The following is a 23,338-nucleotide window of genomic DNA, read 5'->3' as shown; positions in this document are numbered from 1 at the left end:
TTCATATCAGTTATTAGTTTTTCAAGACTCCTGATACCAAACACAATCAAGTTTTGGCCATCCATCTTATACAAATCCAGTCTTCCCTCGAGCTCACTTCACACATCCAAGAACTCTCATCCATTCCTTCTACATAGCCTATGCATCGAATTTCTCACTCTTCCAACAAGGAATTTATTCAAATCCGAGACCCAAATAATATATATTGACTAACTTGGAAGAAAACTGTAATAGCAACTATTCACGAAATACAAACAGTGTTGGACTATCAATAATATCTGGTACATCAGTGTTGTAAATGTTTTTCTAGTTTCTATCTTGAGGACTGAGAGCAGAAAATAATAAATCACTTATCACAGTCCATGAAAGGCTGTAAACCTACAGTATATTAGTACTCCAGGAACATGGGTTACATAATGTGGGAACTCAATTCTAGAGACTGAACATAGTGCTTTTTCAAGTTTCTTCATTTCTTTAATAAGCAGGATGGTGGTTTTACACTGAAATATGAAAAATCATTTATAAACATACTACTTGAAGAATCTGAACTTCCAGTTGGTTGGCTAGCAAAGGAACCATTCACTCAGCCAAACAAACTGACAAAGTACCAATTATACTTAAGATCAATTTTCTATTAAATTTCAGTAAGTTAAGAAAAATTCTAGTTTACAAAAAAAACATTAACTCCTCCCCCCACACACAATACATTAAGCTACTAAGGGTAATAAAGACTTACCTTCTTTTTCAGTATTATTTAAATGCTTCTTATTCTCTGTTTTAGTTTCAACTTTATCACAATTATTTATATTCAAATCATCATCTTGATGTTTGGGAGTACCAGAAAATTTTTCTTCTTTCTTTTCAGAACCATCTTTTTCATTTACTGAGAAAGAATCACATTCACCTGTCTTTCTGGAATATAAGTTTTCTTTATCATGTGTCATTTCTTGATTAGGTGCAGTAGAAAGATTAATTTCTCGAAGGTCAGTTAATGAAGAGGATGTTGAAAAATTTAGTGGTGTTCCTTCAGTACAGTAGACTTTTAAAGTGTCATCATGAACTGAGGGTAGTATTTTAGAAGTAACAGAATTAAAAACTTTTTCATTTCTAAGTGCTTGTGAATTTACATATTCCTCTGTGGTATCAATGTGTTCCTTATACTTCTGACTATAATCTGTGGGTTGGTCTGGATTGTCAAGATCTGTTTCTGCATATGAATCATAAACCAAGTTACACGAATATGAAGTGCTGTGGTCAGTTGTATTCATCTGAATGCTTTCTGAACTAACTACATTATGATAATGGGAATTATTTACATCTTTCCATTGTTCCCTATGAACAGATAATGATAAATGTGATCTTCCAGGTGAATGAACGTTTGGTAAGTCAGTGCTAATATAATTATTAACTTTAGGTAACGGAATTCTACTATGAGATTCCTTTGCAGTCTCTACATTATTTTGAATGCTAATATTTTCATCTGAATATTTTAAACTATAATTGATAGGCTGATCCTGAGATTCTTGATCCTCAATACGAATATTTTTGATTTTTTGTGCAAGACTAGCATATTTATTAATAGGATACACTTGCTTCTCATAGAAGGATGGAAGACATTTCTTTACACCACTATTACTGTGATTGATTTCTCTACCATTTTTTTTGTTTCTTATTTGTGTTTCATTTTTTGTCTCATACCTGTTTTCCATCTTTTGCGGAATAGTATTTTCTGATTTGAAGGTGTTTAGATCTCGAACGTGTGTGGAAGCTTGACATTTTTCTTCTGGTGATTCGACAGATTCAGCACTTGAGAGAAAATAAACTGGATATGCTGCAAGGCCAGAAGGATTTAAATGAATCCGATTATCTCTAACAACTTCTCTCTCTTCTGGATGAACTTCCAATAGCTTTCCATGAATATGTCTATTATCAATTGTAACAAATTTGTTACTTTTATCCAGAGTCTGAAATGCACCTTTAGGCCTATGATGATGGGGGGGTTCTGAGCATGTACTCCCAATACTGTCACGGCTCTCTGAACGAGAAACGTTGGTGGAACCTTGCTCGTTTACACTATTATACATTCGACCAGGAAGACAAGCAAAATATTGAACATTGGAAGATGACATTACAAATCTGTTCTCAGCATGTAAATTATGAGTAGGACTGGTTTTTGGACTATCAGTATTATCATACGTCTCAGAAAGATTTTGATCAATTTCTGCCTCCAATGCTCTTTGTTTGCGCACCAGTAAAGAAGGCATGGCATTACTTCCAAATCTTGGGTGATTATTATCTCCAGAATTATGAATACTGAAGCTGACTCCAGGTGGTTTTGCTGAAAGGAGGTTTTTAAGAGCAGCTGAACTTCCCATTGATATCATTTTATGCCTGGAATGCACTAAGTTTTTAAGCATTCCTATAGCACCCATTTCCCAAAGTGCCCGCTGATCTTCTAAACATCGTGCTGATAGATTCCAGAGAGTCCCACAAGCATTACTTACAACAGTCAGACTAGGAGATTTAAGATGTTGCAAAAGTATATGAAGACAGTTGTGCTTGCGAAGAATGGCCCGATAGTCTTCATGAATAGCAATGTGACTTGAAATATTTCTCAAAATTCCACCACCATTTTCAATGATGGCTAAAGTCTTGGACGGGCTTTTATAAGTCAAAATGCTAACCAAGAAAGCTAATGCACCATCCACAGCACAAATATCTGTTTTATTTTTAGTGCAATGAGCTGACAGATTCCATAATGCTGATAATATACTTTTCAATGTTGATTCTTTAACTGCTTCCATGGCAGCTTTCATAAGTGTCGTTACAGCACCAATTTCATGCAACATCTGCTTACTAGATGAATCAGCTCTCCAAGATAAGTTGCGGAGTACACTTGCTGTGACCTTAAAAAGAAAAATTAGCTAATTAGTAAATGATATGAAAATAATTTTTCTAAGAAATATTCTAAGTCAAGCTCTTTTCATGTATATAATACTTTCTTTTTTTGTAGAAAGGAAAATCAGCCTGGTGTTATTTTTTTATAGTTTTTTTTTTTTTTTCATTAAAAATTTGCAGGGACTATTTAGTTTTTTCTCCACTCCATAAAGAGGCTATCAAAAGAGAAAGGATTTATAAGATGCACAAAAAAGAATTCTGCTAAAAATAATTAGGAATGCAACTTGCTTAAATGTTTTGATATAATCATAATATCAGTCCACACCTCGGTCTTTATCCTCTTAACTTTAATAGTGCACATGCTCTAAAGATTCAACATTTTTTTTTTAATGGAATGTTGTTTTTTTAAGTCAAAAGGTTTTTTTTAAGTCAAAGGGTTTTCAGATAATAGTGATCCTCTTTTGCATATAGCCAAGCAACATGATATTTTTTTTCTTTTTTTAAATAAGGCTATGAATTACCTATATTCAAATTTACAGAAAATAGAAGATACAAATGCTCTCTCACCTTACGCAACACTCAACTTCAGATAAATTTTTGGCAGCAGTGCAAACTTAAAAAAATTGTGAAAATGTATTTTGCATCCCACAGGAAATAAATAGGGGATCCAACTAGGATGGCAAAAATATACAGACCACATAACTCCACAAGCCTCCAGTAGTTGGTGCCTCTTAATGAATTACAGTAGCTGAATGAATGCTTACTATATTATTGTAACATACAGTAAGCATTTGGATCAGACACATATGGTTGTACTGTCAGTGTTCTTTTTAACCTTGTCAGCCACTGTACTTTTTTATTTTTAATGCTTATTACAATGATGAAGTGAAAGTGATCAAAGGAAAGTGCAACTGGTGGCAGTACTAGGCAACAAAAAGTGTCATCTTGCACAGGAATTAGGTCTCACTGCTTCAACAGTGAATGCTTTTTTAAAGGACAATGCACATAGTAAAGAATATGCTCAAGGACCAACACATTAAAGAACAGTGATCACAAAACAGTTTTCAGGTGACATATCAAAGATGAAAAAGCTATAGTGATGTGGATGGAAAATCTGATTCAAAAGCAAAAGCCACTGAGCCTAATGACCAATCAAGCAAAAGCAAGAACTATTTATAAAGAAATGTAAGAATAATTCTATTCCCATGTTCATTGAATAGTTCTTTTTTTGCTCAATCAAATTCACACTGCACAGTTGCAAATGCTGAATAAGCACATTTAGGGAAATTCTGACTTGCATAAAATTCCACAGAATGCAACCCTTATATAAATTAAGGAGTGGCTGTATTTTCTTAATTTATAAACACTTTTTTTTGTGGCTTATATTACATCATGATAACCTATTTCGCTCTGAGTTTACATTCAGACTAATTTTTGCCAGAGGAGATAAGAAAAATTATCTGTTTCTCATTTTGAATCTCACAGGAAATATTGAGATAGTTCTCCAAGAAATACTTCATGGGAAACCTGTTCCAGAGAAATGGATGAAATGAGAGATGAATGGGTTACCATACAAAATTTAAATTCAAAAATATATATTTATTTACGTTCAACTGTCAATAGACATTGGGCAGCTGCTGTTGCTACAGATTTGGTAGAAATGGGGTGGGGGTAACGACATTGACAACATCAATTTTTAGAAAGCTTTGTAGTGCACCACCATCACAAATGTGAGAGTAGTAGCCTAAAGAAGGGTTTGAGTTTGTACAGAATTAGGTATACACGTGAAAAGTAATGCCTTGAATAAAAAGGTCTCATGTTTTTGGAGGCTGTAGATAAAAGAAGTGATATGTTTACCAGGAAAGGATAGAGAAAAGTGAGAATCCCATCAAACTGATCTTGTCATGGTGGTTGGGGGTGAGTTACTAGTGATGAAATGTGTATAGACATAATACTTTTCTTTTTTTTTTAAATAACGATTTCACACTTGAAAAGGAAATTAGAATTAATTAAATACACCTATATATTTCAATCAATGTAACACATGAACATATTCAGGAAGAAAGCAGAATCAGCTACATTTGAATATGAACACAAGAAAGAAAGAATGCGTATACTTCCACGTGTCTCAGTCGTTCAAGTAGGAGGAAACACTATGAAACTACCAGGGAAACAAGTATAATTATGTAATTTTTATATATATGGAACCTCCGTAGCTCAGTCAGTATAGATGAAGCCCTTTGGTCAGAAAGAGCTGGTTTGATTCATCAGTGATGTGAGGAACCTTTATCTGGTCCCTTTCAACTAAGGGTGAGCTAGCAGGTCTCATACAGATGTGGAAGGTTTTTTATCCCTCAGAACAAGCAAACTGGTCCCATGAACACACAGATCTACAACAATAAAATACAGTCACTCCACTGCTGCATACCCCTCAGGAGTGATGAGCAGGCTGCACTGATTCATCATAAAACTCTCATTAGGGGACTCAACCCACCCTCAAGGACTGATGGAAGAAGGAAGGAAGGAATTAAAAGTTAACTTATATTCTTCTATGTGATTAGAAGAATATACAGTTACAGAAGAACTTTGAATATATACTATGTCATATTTTGACATTATACAGTTTGTTTTTTATATTAAAAAAATGCACACTACTATTTTACAAAAACCCAATTTTTTGTGCATCCTTCAAATTTAACTGCTGGCTTACAACTTACAAGTGCAGCCTACACAGTGTCCTGTATAAAGTTCTACTTACACCATATAATTGTAGCATTTTAAAGAAGTTTCTTCTTGGCACCTTATCATATGCCTTTTTTCAGAAAACTTGAACACAGATTCTTTCAAATTCTCATAATTTCTTTAATGTTTGTTTTAAAGTGAAATTCTGGTCCTGACAATACCTATTTGGCTTGTAACCAGCTTGTTCATCCCTAAGTTTCTATTCCACAATTTTCTTAGCCTCTTCTTAAGTATGACTACATAAATGTGACTTGGAATATCAGCAGGGAAATTCATTCTCATTCAGTTTCATTTTCCTTCTTAGAGATGGGTCAGAGAGAGAGAGATCCACTGTATCTGGAATTTGATTTATATGTACATTTTTAGAGCACATATCCTATAACTACTTGAGTCCTCAGGTAGCAAATAATTTAAATATTAGGGCACCTATGATACTTATGTTCATTGTATTATCATATACCAAAGTCTTCTTGTTTATTTACTAATTGTCTAATTATTAAGCAATTTATAACATAATACATTTACAAGGTCAATATCAGTTACAGTCATCCCTCACTAGACTAAACACCTTCAAAATAAATTTTACTATAAATGGAAAGTCCTGGTTTAGAAAGCATTACAGGCAGAATATCAATCTAAATAAATTTCTTTATAACAAACAATCCACTAGAAAAGATTATTCAGTCTCTAGAAGTTTGCTATGGTAAGAGTCAACTGTAAAAAAAAAATTAATCATATATTTAGTATAATATAAAATCTATGAAATTTTTAAAATGAAAACTCAATGTATATGCAACATTTTTAGGAGAGAAATCAATAAATAAATTTTCCAAAGCAATATTAAAAAAAAACTTTAAAATACATCACCAACCTGCCTAAGATCCTCACTAGGTGAGTGTAGCTGAGAAACTAGTGCACACATAAAGGATTTCATCGAACAGAGAAGAGCTTTATTTGTACCATCACCAAACGTAAGATTAGTAAGTGCCATGCATGCATAACGCCTAAGTATAACACAATACTGGTCACTTGTGTTACCATGAACATCATGATCAATTTGAATTAATTCAGCAATTGCCTGTAATCCTCCTGATAAAAAAAATAAAAGGTATCAATTCGTAAGTTTCTAAATATAATGGGTATTCATTTCCAATAACGTAAAACAAAATTTAACATTAAAGTTTAATTTATTAATTACATATACAATAATTTACATAACAATCCTTTTGAGTCTGTGCATGCATCCAAGAGAGAAATAACAACCAAGCCAAGCAAGAACAAATTAAATTAATTATTTACAAAGAATTTATTTGTGGGTAGAAATCTTAGTCTAACTAATAAATGCTGCATATGGATCTATCTAGTTTTGCATTGTTAATAAAATATTAACAACAGTAATTATACTTTCTAAGTGTATCTATTCAACTTAAAGATGCACAAATTAAACATCATGTCTCTTTCATTCAAACTTGAAAGATGACAAACTCAACTACTCTGCTTTGACTTGTAAAGTTTTGAATACCTTCTACTTTTCTCTCAACTGTTTATTTTAATTTATTTTCTGCTTTGGACCAATAATACTAATCAGTCAAATAGACGAACAAATTAAATCCTTTGTTTTAATGTGCTATGTAGTATCCGTATTGATAAGTTATGGAAGGAGCTATTAAAATAGAAAATTTGATCTTAAAGTTAAAATAAACTGAAGATAATATAAAACAATAATAACCCATGTACGAGGGCTGTTCAATAAGTAATAAAACTAATTTTACTGTCGCGAAACCACTCATCACAATATTAATTTCTGTGGAATAAAGAAATGTTGCTGTCTGTATTAACAAAAGAGGCTAATAGATGGCGTATATGGGATGATGTGCCAGAGTGTCACGTGACTAAACGCAAGCTTGTTTCGCCGTGCCTACGAGCCGCAACAAGTCCTCGAAATGGAAGCGTATACTTGGAACAGCGTCATGCGACTAAATTTTGTGTGCATTTGCAAAAATCAGCATCGGACACGTTTAACATGATATGCGAAGCTTTCCACGATGAAGCAATGTCGAGGGCAAGTTTTTTTGCTGGCATAAAACCTTTAAGGAAGGAAGGCAAAATGTGGAAGATCTTGACCATGAGGGAAGGCCTTCAACGTCCATCACAGAGACAATGATCAACACAGCAGCGATTATCATCAAGGAGGATCGCAAAATTATAGTACGCCAGCTACATGTTGTCCTGAATCACAGAGACAATGATCAACACAGCAGCGATTATCATCAAGGAGGATCGCAGAATTATAGTACGCCAGCTGCATGTTGTCCTGAATATTTCTGTGGGAAGTGTTTACTCAATCATGGCTGAACATTTGGGACTGAAATGTGTTTGCGCCCGATGGATTCCAAAATTATTGACACCAGAGCAAATGCAGCATCGAGTGGGTGTGTGCACAGAATGGAAAGAAAGACTGATACAAGAGGGCGACAACTTCTTAAAACGCATTATTACAGCAGATAAAGCTTGGTTGTATCACTATGACCCTACAATGAAACAACAAAGCAGTGAATGGAAGCATCCGTCTTCGCCTATCCCCAAGAAAGCAAAAACTGTAAAATCGGCTGGTAAAGTTATAAACATAATGTTTTTTGACTATAAAGGCATTGTTTACCAACACGCTGCAGAACCTGGGAATACCGTAAACGGCTCACACTATGCGGATGTTTTACGGACAATGGTACAGCACGTCAAAAGGAAGCGTCCATTGCTGAAGAATGGCTTCTTATTGCACCACGATAATGCAAGGCCACATATTGCTGGTGGTGTAGTGGACTTTTTGCAGAAGAACAACATAGATATCCTACCACACCTTCCATACAGTCCTGATCTCGCACCGTGCGATTTCTGGCTTTTCTCAGCTCAAGAAACCACTAAGAGGCCACCATTTCGAAAGCAACAAAGCATGTGTAAAAGCTGCGGAGGCGGTTTTGAAAGAACTCTCAAAAAACGAACTTTCACATGTGTTTAAGAAGTGGACACAATGTTGGGACAAATGCATCGCGTCTCACGGTAGTTACTTCGAAAAAGACCATGTAAATGATGACGATTAAAGGTAATCTGTTTTCTGTATAAATATAGTCATTACTTATTGAACAGACTCCGTACAAGCAACCATTACATCTGTGGACTGCACTTTGGATGTGATCCACATCCAATGTATTAATTATTGTACATTGACACATTGAATGTGTTAATGTACAACATATGATCTAGATCAGTGTTTCCATGTGTGTTAACCACTGGTGAAACTGTATGCCACTTCTGTATAAGACAGTCACATTTTCACAAATCTTATAAGGCATATTAGGTGCAACTTTTTCAGTCAAAAGGTCTTGAAGGGTACACAGCATTATTTTTTTATAAATTTTGATTACTTTTTTCACTTTATAGTTTCTCTGCTATGCTATTTGTTATTTCCCCACAGTGAACGTTAACAACCAACCAGAAGTATGAAACATCAGGAGCCACCAATCGCCTGCAGGTAACAGTAACGTAGTTAACCTAATTAAAATTAAAATTTAAAAAAGTAGTTAACCTATCCAACCATGCCTTAAGCAAAGATGAACTCTCACTACTCAGCAAAGGTCTAAATTTTGCCGTAGCATCCAGAACGATGAACAAACTGGATTTTATTCGTAATATTGAAAGAGGCTTAAGATTCATCCCGAATACCATAGCAGATAAAATACGTTTAGAAACAGCCAACATTTTAAATATAAATTATAAGAAAACAATAACAAGCAACTTAGCGAAACACAAATTAACAGCGGTGAAATCAATAAAATCAAATCCAAACACCGTGATAACTAGAGCCGATAAAGGAAGTGCCACCGTTATTCTAAACCGAATCACATATTTAGAAAAAATGAATCTGCTAGTCTCGGACAATAGTACAAACCAACTTATTAACTACGACTCAACCAATAGAATAAAAAAGAAAACAGAGAAACTACTTAAATCAATTGCTACATTGGCCCAAAGATACAGTCAAAAAATTACTTCCGCAATACGCTCACTCCCCAAGAATTTACGGTCTACCAAAGATACATAAACAAAACACACCACTCCTGCCGATAGTCAAAGGTACAGACATCCCGAATTATCATCTAGGCAAGAAATTAGCGGCAACACTCAAGGAGTTGGTAGGTCATTCCCCCTCCTATATCAGAAACACACACTTCATAAACATAATCAAAGACATTACATTAGAGAAAGATGATTTATTAGTCAGTTTAAATGTATCTTTACAAATATCCCAATCAATGACACAATCCTTCTTTTACAGAATAAATTCCCTCTAGATATCAGGGTGCTCTTTGCACATGTATTACGTTCTGGTTATTTTGTATGTCAAAAATGCTTTCTACCTACAAAAAGAAGGCACAGCCATGGGCTCACCATTATCCCCCCCCCCCCCACACACACACATTGCTAACTTTTATTTGGAACATTTCGAGCAACATGCTCTAAATTCCCCTCCTTTTAAAACCCAAAGTTTGGCTTAGATACGTTGACGATGTTTTCATGATCTGGCCCCATGGCCACTAGACACTTTCTTTAGCTACCTAAACAAACAACACAAACGCATACAGTTTACAACTGAGATTGAAAAACATAACACACTTCCGTTTCTAGATACACTTGTCACACATCTTCCTTCTGGCAGTCTTTCCTTCACTGTTTACTGGACATATGGGCCAACATATACACATAAACTCCTACCACCACCCAACACAAAAACTAGGTGTCATTAATACTCTAAAAAACAGGGCTTTGAAGATCTGCTCCAATGAACAAGCACTGAAAGACAAATTTAAAGTTATCAGCAATACTTTTCTAAAAAATGGTTACAGCCAAAACACTATTAACAAAATTCTCTACAAGACCTCAACAAAAAACAAAGATAAATCAGACTACAATAAAACTATAACCAATCCTTACATTAAAGGGACATCAGATAAAATAAATAGAACACTACAGAAATACAACCTTAAAGCAACCTTTAAATCTCCTGCAAAATTAAAAGGCTGACTCAACTCATCCAAAGACCCACTCCCTCCACCGGCCCTCCCTGGAGTATTTATTGAACCTGAAAATCTACCATATATAGGGGAAACAGAACGCACAATTCCTATCAGACAAAAGGAACATAAACGACACATTAAATATAATAACTATAGTGAAGCTGGCTTTTCTGCTCATGCCCTGAACACTTTACATAGAATTGACTGGAAAAGCACCAGTTGTTTACATCACACCAAAACATAGTATGAATGCAAATTTAAGGAAGCCTGTGAGATTCTTATCAACCATCCCAACTGATCAATAATGATGGTCTAAAAATCCCAACCATATGGAAGGCACATATTCTACCCACAGAACCTTTCTCCCTAAGAGCTAACTATAAACAGGACTGTAGATAATCTAGATTCATAAATCTAATATAACAATTGTCATCTTAAAAAAAAAAGGACATCATTATTACTGTAAGAAAACTATCTATATGAAAGAATGTTTCTCCCATGTTATCTTAAATAGAATTAAGCTTTGATGTAGTTTCTAAATATTTAATTAATTTTATCTCTATTTTTTTTTTTTTACTAGAGGTCATGCCAGCAGAATAACCGGTGATCAAATCATTGTTTCTTTAGCTTACTGTGTGAAATGTAACTCAGCTTGTCCTTGTATATCTGTATATACTCCAGATGATGACCTTAATATGAAGGTCGAGAAAAAAAAAAAAAATCAGCTAACGCCTTTTTATTCCTGTATAGGGAGTAGGCGAGGCCATTTCAGCCCTATCTAACTTTTTGGAGGCTGAATGGGCAGTTCAACCTCCACTGGTACCAATCAGAGATAGCTTCCCCAAGGCTATCACTAATTAAGCAGCATGCAGTGAAGAGAGACGGCCTAACAAGTGCCGCCATCTCGTGGTCCCTAACACAATATATTTAATGTGTGAAATAATGTGGGTTCTATGATCGATTTTCTTGAGTTTACGGGACGAAGGTCGAAACATCGAGAAATAAAAAAGTTATTTATAACAATTAAAGATTTTTCTTCATTCTTTATTTTATGTAATATTTATATCCTCTATCATTGTTTTTTTTAATTTTGCAGAAATTTCTTAACACTATAATAAACACCACTTATTAGAAAAAGTTAGCGAAATTTTTAATCCAAAGTTTAATTGTTTATTAGCCATTAATATTTGGTGAATTTTGGGATGTTTAAAAAAGTTGTATATCATATACTTAACATCTTTAAAATGAATTATGCAATTTTTATGTCTCTGTTAAACTTTTGGACTTTTCTTCCACATTCACATTTTATTATTATATTTGTTCTCACAGAGTTTTAACTCTGAGAACAAATATAATAATAAATTAGCTCTGAGACCATTTTAAATTACTCTCTTGACACATTTTGCCTTAGATATGATATCTGGGTGTTTTTAAAATATAGTATTCAATTTTTTTTTTTTTTTAAATTTGTAGAACAAGCTTTTGTTAGAAAAAAATTGTAGAACAAGATTTTGTTAGAAAAAAAAAATGTAATAAATAGCATATTCCTATTCGATTATGAGTGAATTAAAATTTATTAAGAGAATTATAACTTTAAAAGCTAAAATATCATACCAATGAGGTAAAAAATTAATAGAGAATGTTATATTTTGTTATCCATTATCAACCTTATCTGCTTAGTAACTGCAGCAAGTGAACATCCAAGTTGCAAAGTACTTATTGCTTTAGGAATAGTCCTAAATTGGGCAGTTGCTAAGACAGAAACCGGACTGTTACTGATATTTTGAATCAATTATGTTGTGTGTGTGCAACTGATGACATGACAGTTACCTTACTAGCAGGAGGGTGTGTGTGTAGTAAAAATATTAAGGAATTTAATGTTATATTTTTCAAATTAACACACCATTTTAATTTATATGGGATTTAAAATGCAATAAAAGTGTGTGTGTGTGTGTGTGTGTATCACGTAAAGTGGCATTATTATTACATTATCAGACCTCCATGGAATTAAGAAACTTGTGTGAGGTCCCAGTGTCACACATACAGCTCATCATAACATGCCTTAAATGCATTCATTCTTTATTATAAAATATTAATATCAGAAACACGTTTAATTAATATTTTTATTTAAAAAAAAAAAAAATCAGCTAACGCCTTTTATTCCATTATAGGAAGTAGGAAAGGCCTTTATACCCTATCTAGCTTTTGGGTAAACTTTACCCTATTAAAATATTAATAAAAATTAAAATTTAATTAATTTAATTAAAAATAAAAAGGCCTGTGTGGCTCAGTGGAAGTGGCACTTGGTTGCTCGAAGTTAGACTTATGTCCAAGTCTGGTTGCCGACTGGAGGAACTTTTTTAAGCCTATTTTCAACCGGTTCCAGAGTTGGTAGATTTCTGTCATGGGCAAGCGGGTTTTTTCTCCTGGAAACTTGGGTTTTTCATCCTAAACTCAAGAAAATCGACCATAGTACTCACATTATTTCACACAGTAACATATCTTATTACAGTTAGGTACCAAGAGATGGCAGCACTCGTTTGCCAGCCTCTGTGACGGCCAGGGGTGCCACTCCTTGGGATTTTTCCCAAGATCTAGGGAATTTAGCCACTACCTAGGGATTTTTAATAAAAATACTCCCAAAATCTTGAGAAATTTGAACAGAAGTTTGAATTTTAATATTTTTGTCATATTTTACTATTATATTCACAATTTTTTTTTTTTTTTTGATAAATAAACCGTTTTTGCTCTGTTCTGGTTTCGTTTTCCCTTTCTTATCACACAGGTTTTACATCGTTACATACATATAGCGCAACCTCTTACAGTGTTATCGTAGAGATCCTTGTGCTTGTACAGTGTTTGACAAATTGTTTAAATTATCAATATTTTTACTTATTTTCATATTTATGGTACTTCCAATCCAACCATATGGAGCTATCAAAGAAAAAACAGAAGTGGTATTCTCAAGCATTTAAAGAAGATTGGTTAAAATATCCTGAATTAAAAGATTGGCTGCAGCAAGACATGAACAGCAAAGATACCAGTTACTGTAAGTGTTATAATATTACATATAAAAACGCAAACAAATCTGAGCTAATAATGCATAAAGATTCAGCCAAACATAAAAGTAATTATCAGTCTGCTAATTCAACAGCTGTTATTACTCAATTTCTTGATAAGAAAGTGTCAACAGAGGATAAACAATTAGCTAGGAGTGAGTTAATAATTGCTAGCTCTTTTTCTGAGCATAACGTCCCATTTTCTCATGTTGATCATTTTGTAACGATGTGTAAACGCACATTTCCGGATAGCCAAATTGCTGGAAAGTTGGCAATGAAGAAAACTAAACTTTCTTATGTTATTCAGGATGGAATATCATTCCATGAAAAGTCTCAACTTACCGAAATATGCAAGAATCAAAAATTTTCAATTATAATAGATGAGAGTACAGATATCTCTGTCACTCAAATCTTGGCTGTTGTTGTACGGTATTTTGATACAGATAAAAAAGATGTAGCTGATGCACTTCCATTGTCTACTAGACATAGTAGAGAATGGAAGTGCTAAAAGTCTTTACAGTGCTGTCAAAACTCTTCTGCAGGATCATGGCATTCCCCTTAGCAATATCATTGGGTTTGGTAGTGATAACTGTTCCTCCATGACGGGCGTTAACAGTGGGTTTCAGAAACTGTTGAAAGATGACACCCAATCTGTTTTTGTGATGGGTTGCGTTTGTCATTCATTTGCTTTATGCGCTAGTCATGTAGTCAGTGTTTTACCCTCATACTTAGAAGCTTTTCTAAAGAATTTAACCTCCTACTTCTCCCGCGGTGCTAAGTGGCAAAGAGATTTTGTACTCATTCAAGAAGCTGCTGATATAGCTACACATAAAATTCCAAAACTTGCTCAAACCAGGTGGCTGTCGAGGGAAAAATTGGTATCAACTATTTTAGAACAGTATGATGCATTAGTTCTATACTTTCAAAATGAATCAAGGATAGATAAAATTGACAATGCCAAAAAAATTTATGATACACTTACTGACCTTGGAACCAGACCAATGCTTTTTTTCCTTCAGTATATTCTTGAAAAAGTAAATACACTTAATATAGATTTTCAATCAGAGCATTTCAGGTTACACCAACTATTCCAGCAATTTACTTAGTTGCTTCATTAAAGATGAGATTTTAAGAACAGCTAAATTATCAGAAATTCATCCAAGAAACCAAAACAGCTATAAAAATGTCAATGATATTTACTTCGGTGGTAGAGCAATGGCGCACTTAATTAGAAACCCTTCCGAAGATAACTCTATTTTGTTGAGATTTAAAAACGATTGTTTAAAGGTTCTTATGGAACTTAGTTCTCAAATAAAAGATTTGTCTTCGATGAAGATAGCATTGTTGCAAAATTACGAATCTTGGACCCAAAAGTTGCTAGTGACCCTAGCCAGTCACCATCTACCATTATTCCTCTTGTTGATGATATTAGGTTAAATCAAATAGATGATGAGTGGAGAAGTTATCGTCTCGTAGCATCAGATCTACCAATTCCTAAAGATATTGGCATTCATTGACTGACATAAAAGATGGCATGAATAATAATAAATATGGTTTACTGTCATATTTTATGAAAAATTTTACTATTCTGCCGCATTCATCTGCATGCATAGAGCGAATTTTCTCACAAGTGAGTTGTATAAAAACAAAATTATCTAATTCATTAAAAACAGAAACTGTGAGAGAGAGAATCCTAGCAAAGCAGCGCTTAGCGAGACAAAATGCAACGTGTACTTCTTGGGAGCCACCGAAAACATTAATCAAGGAGTTGGAAAGTCGCACAGTTCATGATAGATATAAAAATCGACTTAATACTGCAAAGCAGCAAAGGGAACATGAATTACCAGAAGATATTGGCGAAGAAGATGGAGGAAATGTCAATTAAAGTAAGTTAAGCATGTATTCTTCGTATAATATAAACTTATAATTTTTTTTTTAAATGAAAGTATACTTTGTTACAGGGAAAGAGAAAGAGAGAATTAATAAAAAAAAGAGGAGAAATTGTAAAATTTAAAGAGGTAAAAAGTAAAATGAATTAAGTCGAATTATTAAATTATACAATTATAATATAAAGTTATGCATTTTTTTTTAATGAAAGTATACTTTGTTACAGGGAAAGAGAGAATTAATAAAAAAATGAGCAAATTTTTAAGTCATTATCTGGTCAGTTAGTCGCTAACTATTTAAATGTCAATTTTTTGTATTTTATATTATGTTTTTAATTTATGTGTAATGTTTTAATTAAACCATGCAGAATTATAAATTAATAAAGACATATTTAAGTGCATAGTTTGAATTTTTTGCATGTTTAAGAGCATATTTCGGATGTTTTTAGTGTATACTTGGAAGCATATTTTGCACTTTTTTTTTTTTTTTTTTTTTTTCCCGAACTAAAAATCCAAGCACTGGTTATTACTACCTGGGGAATTTTTCCCTAATCTGGGTAATTTTTGAGGTCTAATCTGGGGAATTTCGAAAAATATGAGTGGCAGCTCTGGTGACAGCCCATGTCTATCACTAATTATAGGCAGCCACCGATGAAGAGGCTGGCAAACACGTGCTGCCATTTCTACATGAACACTTGGGCAAGCGCCCAAGTGTCCATATATTTGCCTTCTATTGGCCCATTTTGATAAGGTTTTACTGACCTGACAGCTGTTTCGAACTGGTTGGTTTTCCCCAGAGACCAACAGCGAACTCTCAGTTGGTGCATAAAGTATTTACTAAAATAAAGAGCCAAAAGGCTTCAGTTCAGTGATGCAAATTTATATAAATCAAGCGGATATTAAATCCAGCATTATTTCAAAGCCAAATGTAGAAACTATGAAAGTTTCATAAACAAAAGTTGACAAGAGCGCTTATGGGAACACTTGCCAGCATTCACGATTTGCCCAAAATAATGCTGGATTTCATATCCACTTGATTTAGATAAATTTGCATTGCTGAACTGAAACCTTTTGGCTCTTTATTTTAGTAAATATGTTTGCTTAGCTTCTGTGATGGAAGTGTAAAAGAATTGTTTCACCGCTCACGTTAAACATTTGTGAAAATTCTGACATGTTAATCTTGACTTATTTTCAGCAGGAGCACATAATTCTTCATTATCAATAACGGAGGATCTTCCTAAACATGGCATATCTTTAAGTGATTCATCACAGAAACAAATTTTTTTAAGCTATTTCTGTGCAGTACATTCTGCTACTGCATCTTTCCCAAATGTCTCACATATCTTATGGAATGCTTCTGAATCCTTTGAATTGAGTTTAAATTCATGAAGCATACAAGCCTGAATTACACCAAAAATTTTCACTCTTTTTCTGTGAAATTTTCACAGAAAAAAAGTGCACATCAACTTAGAACGCAGGATTGACTGAAACGCACATCCTTGCCTTATGACACACACATAAAAATTGCGTTCTGCAAACCACTACAAAATCAAACAAGTCATTGCAGCGACCTCTACTGAAAACCTGCACAAAAAACTTTTCTGATAGTTTACAAATTTCCTTTTGGGGGGGGGGGGGGGGGGGATATTATGAGCTAAGATTGCAGAGGGTAATTACATTGAAGATATCTTACTCTGAAAATGCTTATGGATTATGAAAATTAAAATTGGAAAATAGGATTCAGTCATGCTCCAAAAATAAAAATAAATATAGATTTGAGTTATAGCAGTATGAATAATTTTGTTAATGATAAAATTAGTTAATAGTTGACCAAATTCTATTCTTATTGGTTAAACCAAAATGCAAAATGATGGTACAACATGACAAAATTTCATGCTGGCTGGGGGCGTCGCCCAGTTAAACAAGGCCTCCGTTGTTTTTGCCAGGGAACCAGGGCGAACAGCGAAAAGTCAGCTACTTTCTGTGCAGCACATTCTGGTACTGCATCTTTCCCAAATGTCTCACATATCTTATGGAATGCTTCTGAATCCTTTGAATTGAGTTTAAATTCATGAAGCATACAAGCCTGAATTACACCAGGTTCAGCTGAAATTTTAAGGGTTCAAAGTCACAGAAAAAGAGTGCACACTAACTTAGAATGCAGGATTGACTGAAACGCACATCCTTGCCTTATGACACACACATAAAAATTGTGCTCTGCAAACACTACGAAATCAAACAAGTCATTGCAGCGACCTCTACTGAAAACTGCACAAACTTTTCTGATAGTTTACAAATTTCCTTTTGGGGGGGGGGGGGGGGGTTATAATGAGCTAAGATTGCAGAGGGTAATTACATTGAAGATATCTTACTCTGAAAATGCTTATGGATTATGAAAATTAAAATTGGAAAATAGGATTCAGTCATACTCCAAAAATAAAAATAAATATAGATTTGAGTTATAGCAGTATAAATAATTTTGTTAATGATAAAATTAGTTAATAGGCAAGAAAGAAGGGATACGATTGAAACATAACTGAGAAGAGACCACCACATAGCCTTCTTTAAAGGAATGCAGAGAACAGACAAGAGCTTTTGACCTAATGTCCAATCCTCACCTTCTCGTGGTGCATCCTGTTGGGTATCTACCTGGATACTGAACGAACGAGGGTGGGCTAGCAATTTGGGATTTAGCCGACCAAATTGTATTCTTATTGGTTAAACCAAAATGCAAAATGATGGTACAACATGACAAAATTTCATGCTGGCTGGGGGCGTCGCCCAGTTAAACAAGGCCCCCGTTGTTTTTGCCAGGGAACCAGGACGAACAGCGAAAAGTCAGCTACTTTCTGTGCAGCACATTCTGGTACTGCATCTTTCCCAAATGTCTCACATATCTTATGGAATGCTTCTGAATCCTTTGAATTGAGTTTAAATTCATGAAGCATACAAGCCTGAATTACACCAGGTTCAGCTGAAATTTTAAGGGTTCAAAGTCACAGAAAAAGAGTGCACACTAACTTAGAATGCAGGATTGACTGAAACGCACATCCTTGCCTTATGACACACACATAAAAATTGTGCTCTGCAAACACTACGAAATCAAACAAGTCATTGCAGCGACCTCTACTGAAAACTGCACAAACTTTTCTGATAGTTTACAAATTTCCTTTTTTTGGGGGGGGGGGTTATAATGAGCTAAGATTGCAGAGGGTAATTACATTGAAGATATCTTACTCTGAAAATGCTTATGGATTATGAAAATTAAAATTGGAAAATAGGATTCAGTCATACTCCAAAAATAAAAATAAATATAGATTTGAGTTATAGCAGTATAAATAATTTTGTTAATGATAAAATTAGTTAATAGGCAAGAAAGAAGGGATATGATTGAAACATAACTGAGAAGAGACCACCACATAGCCTTCTTTAAAGGAATGCAGAGAACAGACAAGAGTTTTTGACCTAATGTCCAATCCTCACCTTCTCGTGGTGCACCCTGTTGGGTATCTACCTGGATACTGAATGAACGAGGATGGGCTAGCAATTTGGGATTTAGCCGACCAAATTGGATTCTTATCGGTTAAACCAAAATACAAAATGATGTTACAACATGAAAAAATTTCATGCTGGCTGGGCCGTCGCCCAGTTAAACAAGGCCCCCCTTGTTTTCGCCAGGGAACCAGGGTGAAAAGTCAGCTACTGGAATAAATCTGAAAGCACACACCCCAACTCAACACCACCAGAGTTAAAGATCGGTACTATCAAACATAAGAAGCCTGAATGGCAAAGAAATGAAGCTAGCTGAGGAATTAGATAAGTACCAGATCGTGACTGAAACAAAAAATACAAAAACTGGTGATCTTTCTGAGCAATAAATACAAAATGTTATATTCAGGCAATGACATCAAGGAAAAGGAGTAACTATAGTATTCAACACAAAATACGAGACTAATCTTCTTGAATAGCAAGCAGTCTCAAGTAGAGTGATGTGGGCAAATATCAGAATGGGGAATTGGACAATGAGACTTATTTGTATCTATGGTCCCACAGAAGGTTCTACTACGGTAGAAGTGGAGGAATTTTTTGATACTTTAGAAAAAGCAACTGACACAATGAAAAAGGAAAAATTGGTCCTTGTTGGGGATCTAAATAGCAGAGTAGGAAATGATTGTGAGACATACAAAAATATTTTGGAAAAATTTGGAGAAAAGAGCAAAGCTAATAATAATGGCAAATACCTGTTATATTTCTACGCAGGACATGGACTGGTTATTACTAACACCATGTTCCAACATGGTGTTAGTAATAAAATGTGCACAAATTCACATGGAGAGAAGAGGCAAGGAATAAGAAAAGTCTCATTGATTATGTCATTGTTGATAGTGATGTTTTCTCTCTGGTGCTGGACACCAGAGTGTACAGAGGATTTGAAATTGGAAGCGATCGCTATTTAGTCTTGAGCAGGATAAAATTGAATTTCATATTGAAAAGAATAAAATGTAAGAAAGTTTTAAAGCGAATAAAAGTTGAGCAGCTCTCAGATGTGAACTGTATACTAAAATACGCAAACGCCATTGAAGAAAAAATGAAAGAGTTTGAGAACAGGAAGACAACCCTGATTGATTCAGCCAGAGAGGCATGTGGTGAGGTTGTCTGCAAGGATAGAAAAATCAGAACTCCATGGTGGAGACAGGAAGTTAAAGAGGCAGTGAAGGAAAAGAAGAAAGCATATCAAAAGTTCCTGGCAAATAAGTCAGCTTTTACTCTTACAGAATACAGAGACAAATGTAAGAAAGCTAAACAGTGTGTAAAACTAGCTAAACAAAAGTCATGGGAGGACATTGGCAAGAACATAGAAAATAAATATCAAGAAGGTGGCAAAATATTCTGGAGGTTGTTGAAGAAGCTTAGAAATGGAGGAAAGAGTGCTGTAAAAAGAGTTAGAGATGATAAAGGTGACATGAAAACATGAAAAAAAGATATCCTTGAAGTATGGAGTAATTACTTCGAAAAACTGCTAAATGAAACAAGCAGTCACAGCACAGTGGTAAAAAACACTCAACAGGCATAAAGTCAGGAATACATATCCATACTTGAAGTAGAAAAAGCCATCAAAGGCTTGAAATGTGGAAAGGCAGCAGAAGTAGATGATATTCGACCAGAAATGCTGAAGTATGGTGGTATAAAAGTCTTACAGTGGCTGCACTGCATAGTTCAGAAAACCTGGACAGAGGGATGAATTCCTGATGATTGGAGTAGAGCTCTAATATTACCTATATATAAAAAGGGAAATAAAACAATGTGAGAATTACAGTGGTATTTCCCTACTGAGTGTTCCTGGCAAGATCTATGCAAATATACTTGAGAAACGGTTGAGAAGAATTGTGAAAGAAAAGCTTGGTGAAGAACAAGCTGGATTCAGGCCAAATATAGGCTGTCAGGATCAGATCTTCACTTTACGACAAATAGTTGAGAAAGCATGGGAATATAACAAATATCTGTATTTAACTATTGTCGATCTGGAAAAGGCATATGACAAGGTGCCAAGAGAGAAGCTATTCAATACGCTACAGTTATATGGTGTCAATGGGGCATTATATCAAGCAATACTTCGTCTTTATTTGAGTTGAAAGTCAGCAGTTAGAATTGAAGGAAGTACAGGAAGATGGTTTAATGGTAAATCTGGTGCGAGACAAGAATGTACATTATCCCCTCTGTTATTCATTATCTATATTGATCACATTATGAAGGAAAGTGGTATTAAACATGATATCAGAATTGGAGAGCTTTATGTGGATGATGTTATAGTTGTAAATAAATCTGCTACAAGTTTGCAAGATTCCCTGACTAAATTGAATAACTGCTGTAATAGATACGTATGAAGGTGAGCATTAAAAAGACAAAGACAATGAAAATAAGTAGAATTGTTGAAAATGTCGACTGTGTTGTGAACAGGGAACCTGTGGAACAAGTAAAACATTTCAGCTACTTAGGCACGATTTTTACTGAAGATGGAAAATTAAATATGGAAATAGACAACAGAATCAACAAAGCTGGTATGGTAGGTAGTCAATTGAATAAATTCATATGGAATAAGAGTGAAATTAGTCGGAACAGTAAATTAGCTGTATAGAAGACAGTGTTCAAACCAGTTTTAACTTATGGATCTGAGAGCTGGGTCAGAAGTAAAACACTTGACAAAAGACTAAAGACCACAGATATGAGAATCCTGAGAAAGATTAGAGGTGTGAACAGATGGCATCAATTGCAATATCATGTTAAAAACGAGGATATTAGGAAAGAACTTGACATTGTCAGCATCCAGGAATGCGTAAGCAGAGGTAATCTCAGTTGGTATGGTCACTTTAAAAGAATTGGCAAGGAAAGATTAGCAAAACAAGTGTTCTCTGCTAGGTTGGCAGGAAAACGACCCTGAGGAAGACCAAGATATAGGTGGATTGATACGGTACAAAGTGCCTTATACGATAGAAATATAAGATATGATGTTGGGGTCTTGACAAGTAACAGACTGATTTGGAGGAAAATTGTAGATAGGAAGTTAGTAATGATGTAAATTTTTCATATAGTACTATCATATCCTGTACATCCCTTGAGGGTACATGTCAGGAATTTGATGATGATGATATATTATTTATTTTTTTGAAATTCCTCCTACAAAATGCTGTGTATATTACTCTTACTACTGTGAGTAGGTAATCCAGTTGGATATGCTATAAGCCAACCAAGTCAGTGATTAGAAAATTAAATCTGTTCGCCATCTGGGTTGGTAAAAGTGATATATGAATTCAGCTAGTCAGGACAATGATTAAGAAAATTAGATCATATCTAATTTTAGGATGGAAATTTTATAACTGTAGGATGTACAAGATTTGTTTTATCAGTGTTGTAACATGTAAGTGACCTCATCTTCCTTCAACATGTTAGGTTCATTGAGTTGAGATGGCAAAAAAATGTGTGTAGAAAACTAATTAATGGACAGTCTAAGGAAAACTAATTAGGACAGTCAATTCTGTCAGTTAATTCTATATGTACTTCAGATTTATTTACCTATTTATTGAATGAGAAACTCTGCCATCTCCATATGAAGCTGGCTAATACAGGGTTATTCAAAATGGAGCGGATTGTATTTGTTTGCAAAATTTTGAAAAGTTATATTAACCAGTACTCACCATTAATGTGTTCCATAATTGAATTAAATTTTGTTTATAATTTAAAAATATTGAACTAAATCAATTTATTGTAATTTATTTTGAATATCTATTAATTTAAGTAGAGCTGTTCTCCTGCATCTGATATTGTGCATATCACTTGCTTTCAATTAAATTGTTCTTTTTTGAGTTTTCCTATAACTGTATTGACAATGGCTATGTAACTAAACTGAAAATTTTACAATAAAATAGTAAACTTTATTACCCTATTAAAATATTAATAAAAATTCATCATCATCATCAAATTCCTGCCATGTACTCTCAAGGGGTGTACAGGATATGACAGTACTACATGAAAAAATTACATCATTACTAACTTCCTATCTACAATTTTCCTCCAAATCAGTCTGTTACTTGTCAAGACCCCAACATCATATCTTATATTTCTATCGTCTAAGGCACTTTGTACCATATCAATCGATCTATATCTTGGTCTTCCCCTGGGTCGT

At 34.3% G+C, this 23,338-nt stretch overlaps 1 protein-coding gene across 1 annotated transcript in view; it reads right to left on the bottom strand.

Moving 5' to 3' along the window:
- Positions 1-23,338, bottom strand: part of LOC150093613 (adenomatous polyposis coli protein-like) — a 372,524-nt gene that overhangs the window by 142,231 nt on the left and 206,955 nt on the right. The window contains exons 11-12 of the mRNA XM_090413231.1: positions 6,512-6,729; positions 737-2,906 (exon numbers count right to left, since the gene is read on the bottom strand). Of these exons, the coding sequence (XP_090269357.1) occupies positions 737-2,906; positions 6,512-6,729 (2,388 nt within the window). The remainder of the gene's footprint in view (positions 1-736; positions 2,907-6,511; positions 6,730-23,338) is intronic.

The sequence above is a fragment of the Typopeltis vanoorti genome, chromosome 23, assembly GCF_054136105.1.
Source record: "Typopeltis vanoorti isolate ZY-2024b chromosome 23, IOZ_Tvanoo_1.0, whole genome shotgun sequence".
NCBI lineage: Eukaryota > Metazoa > Arthropoda > Arachnida > Uropygi > Thelyphonidae > Typopeltis > Typopeltis vanoorti.
The sequence above is the reverse complement of the archived record's forward strand: the minus strand, read 5'-3'. Positions and strand labels throughout refer to the sequence as shown.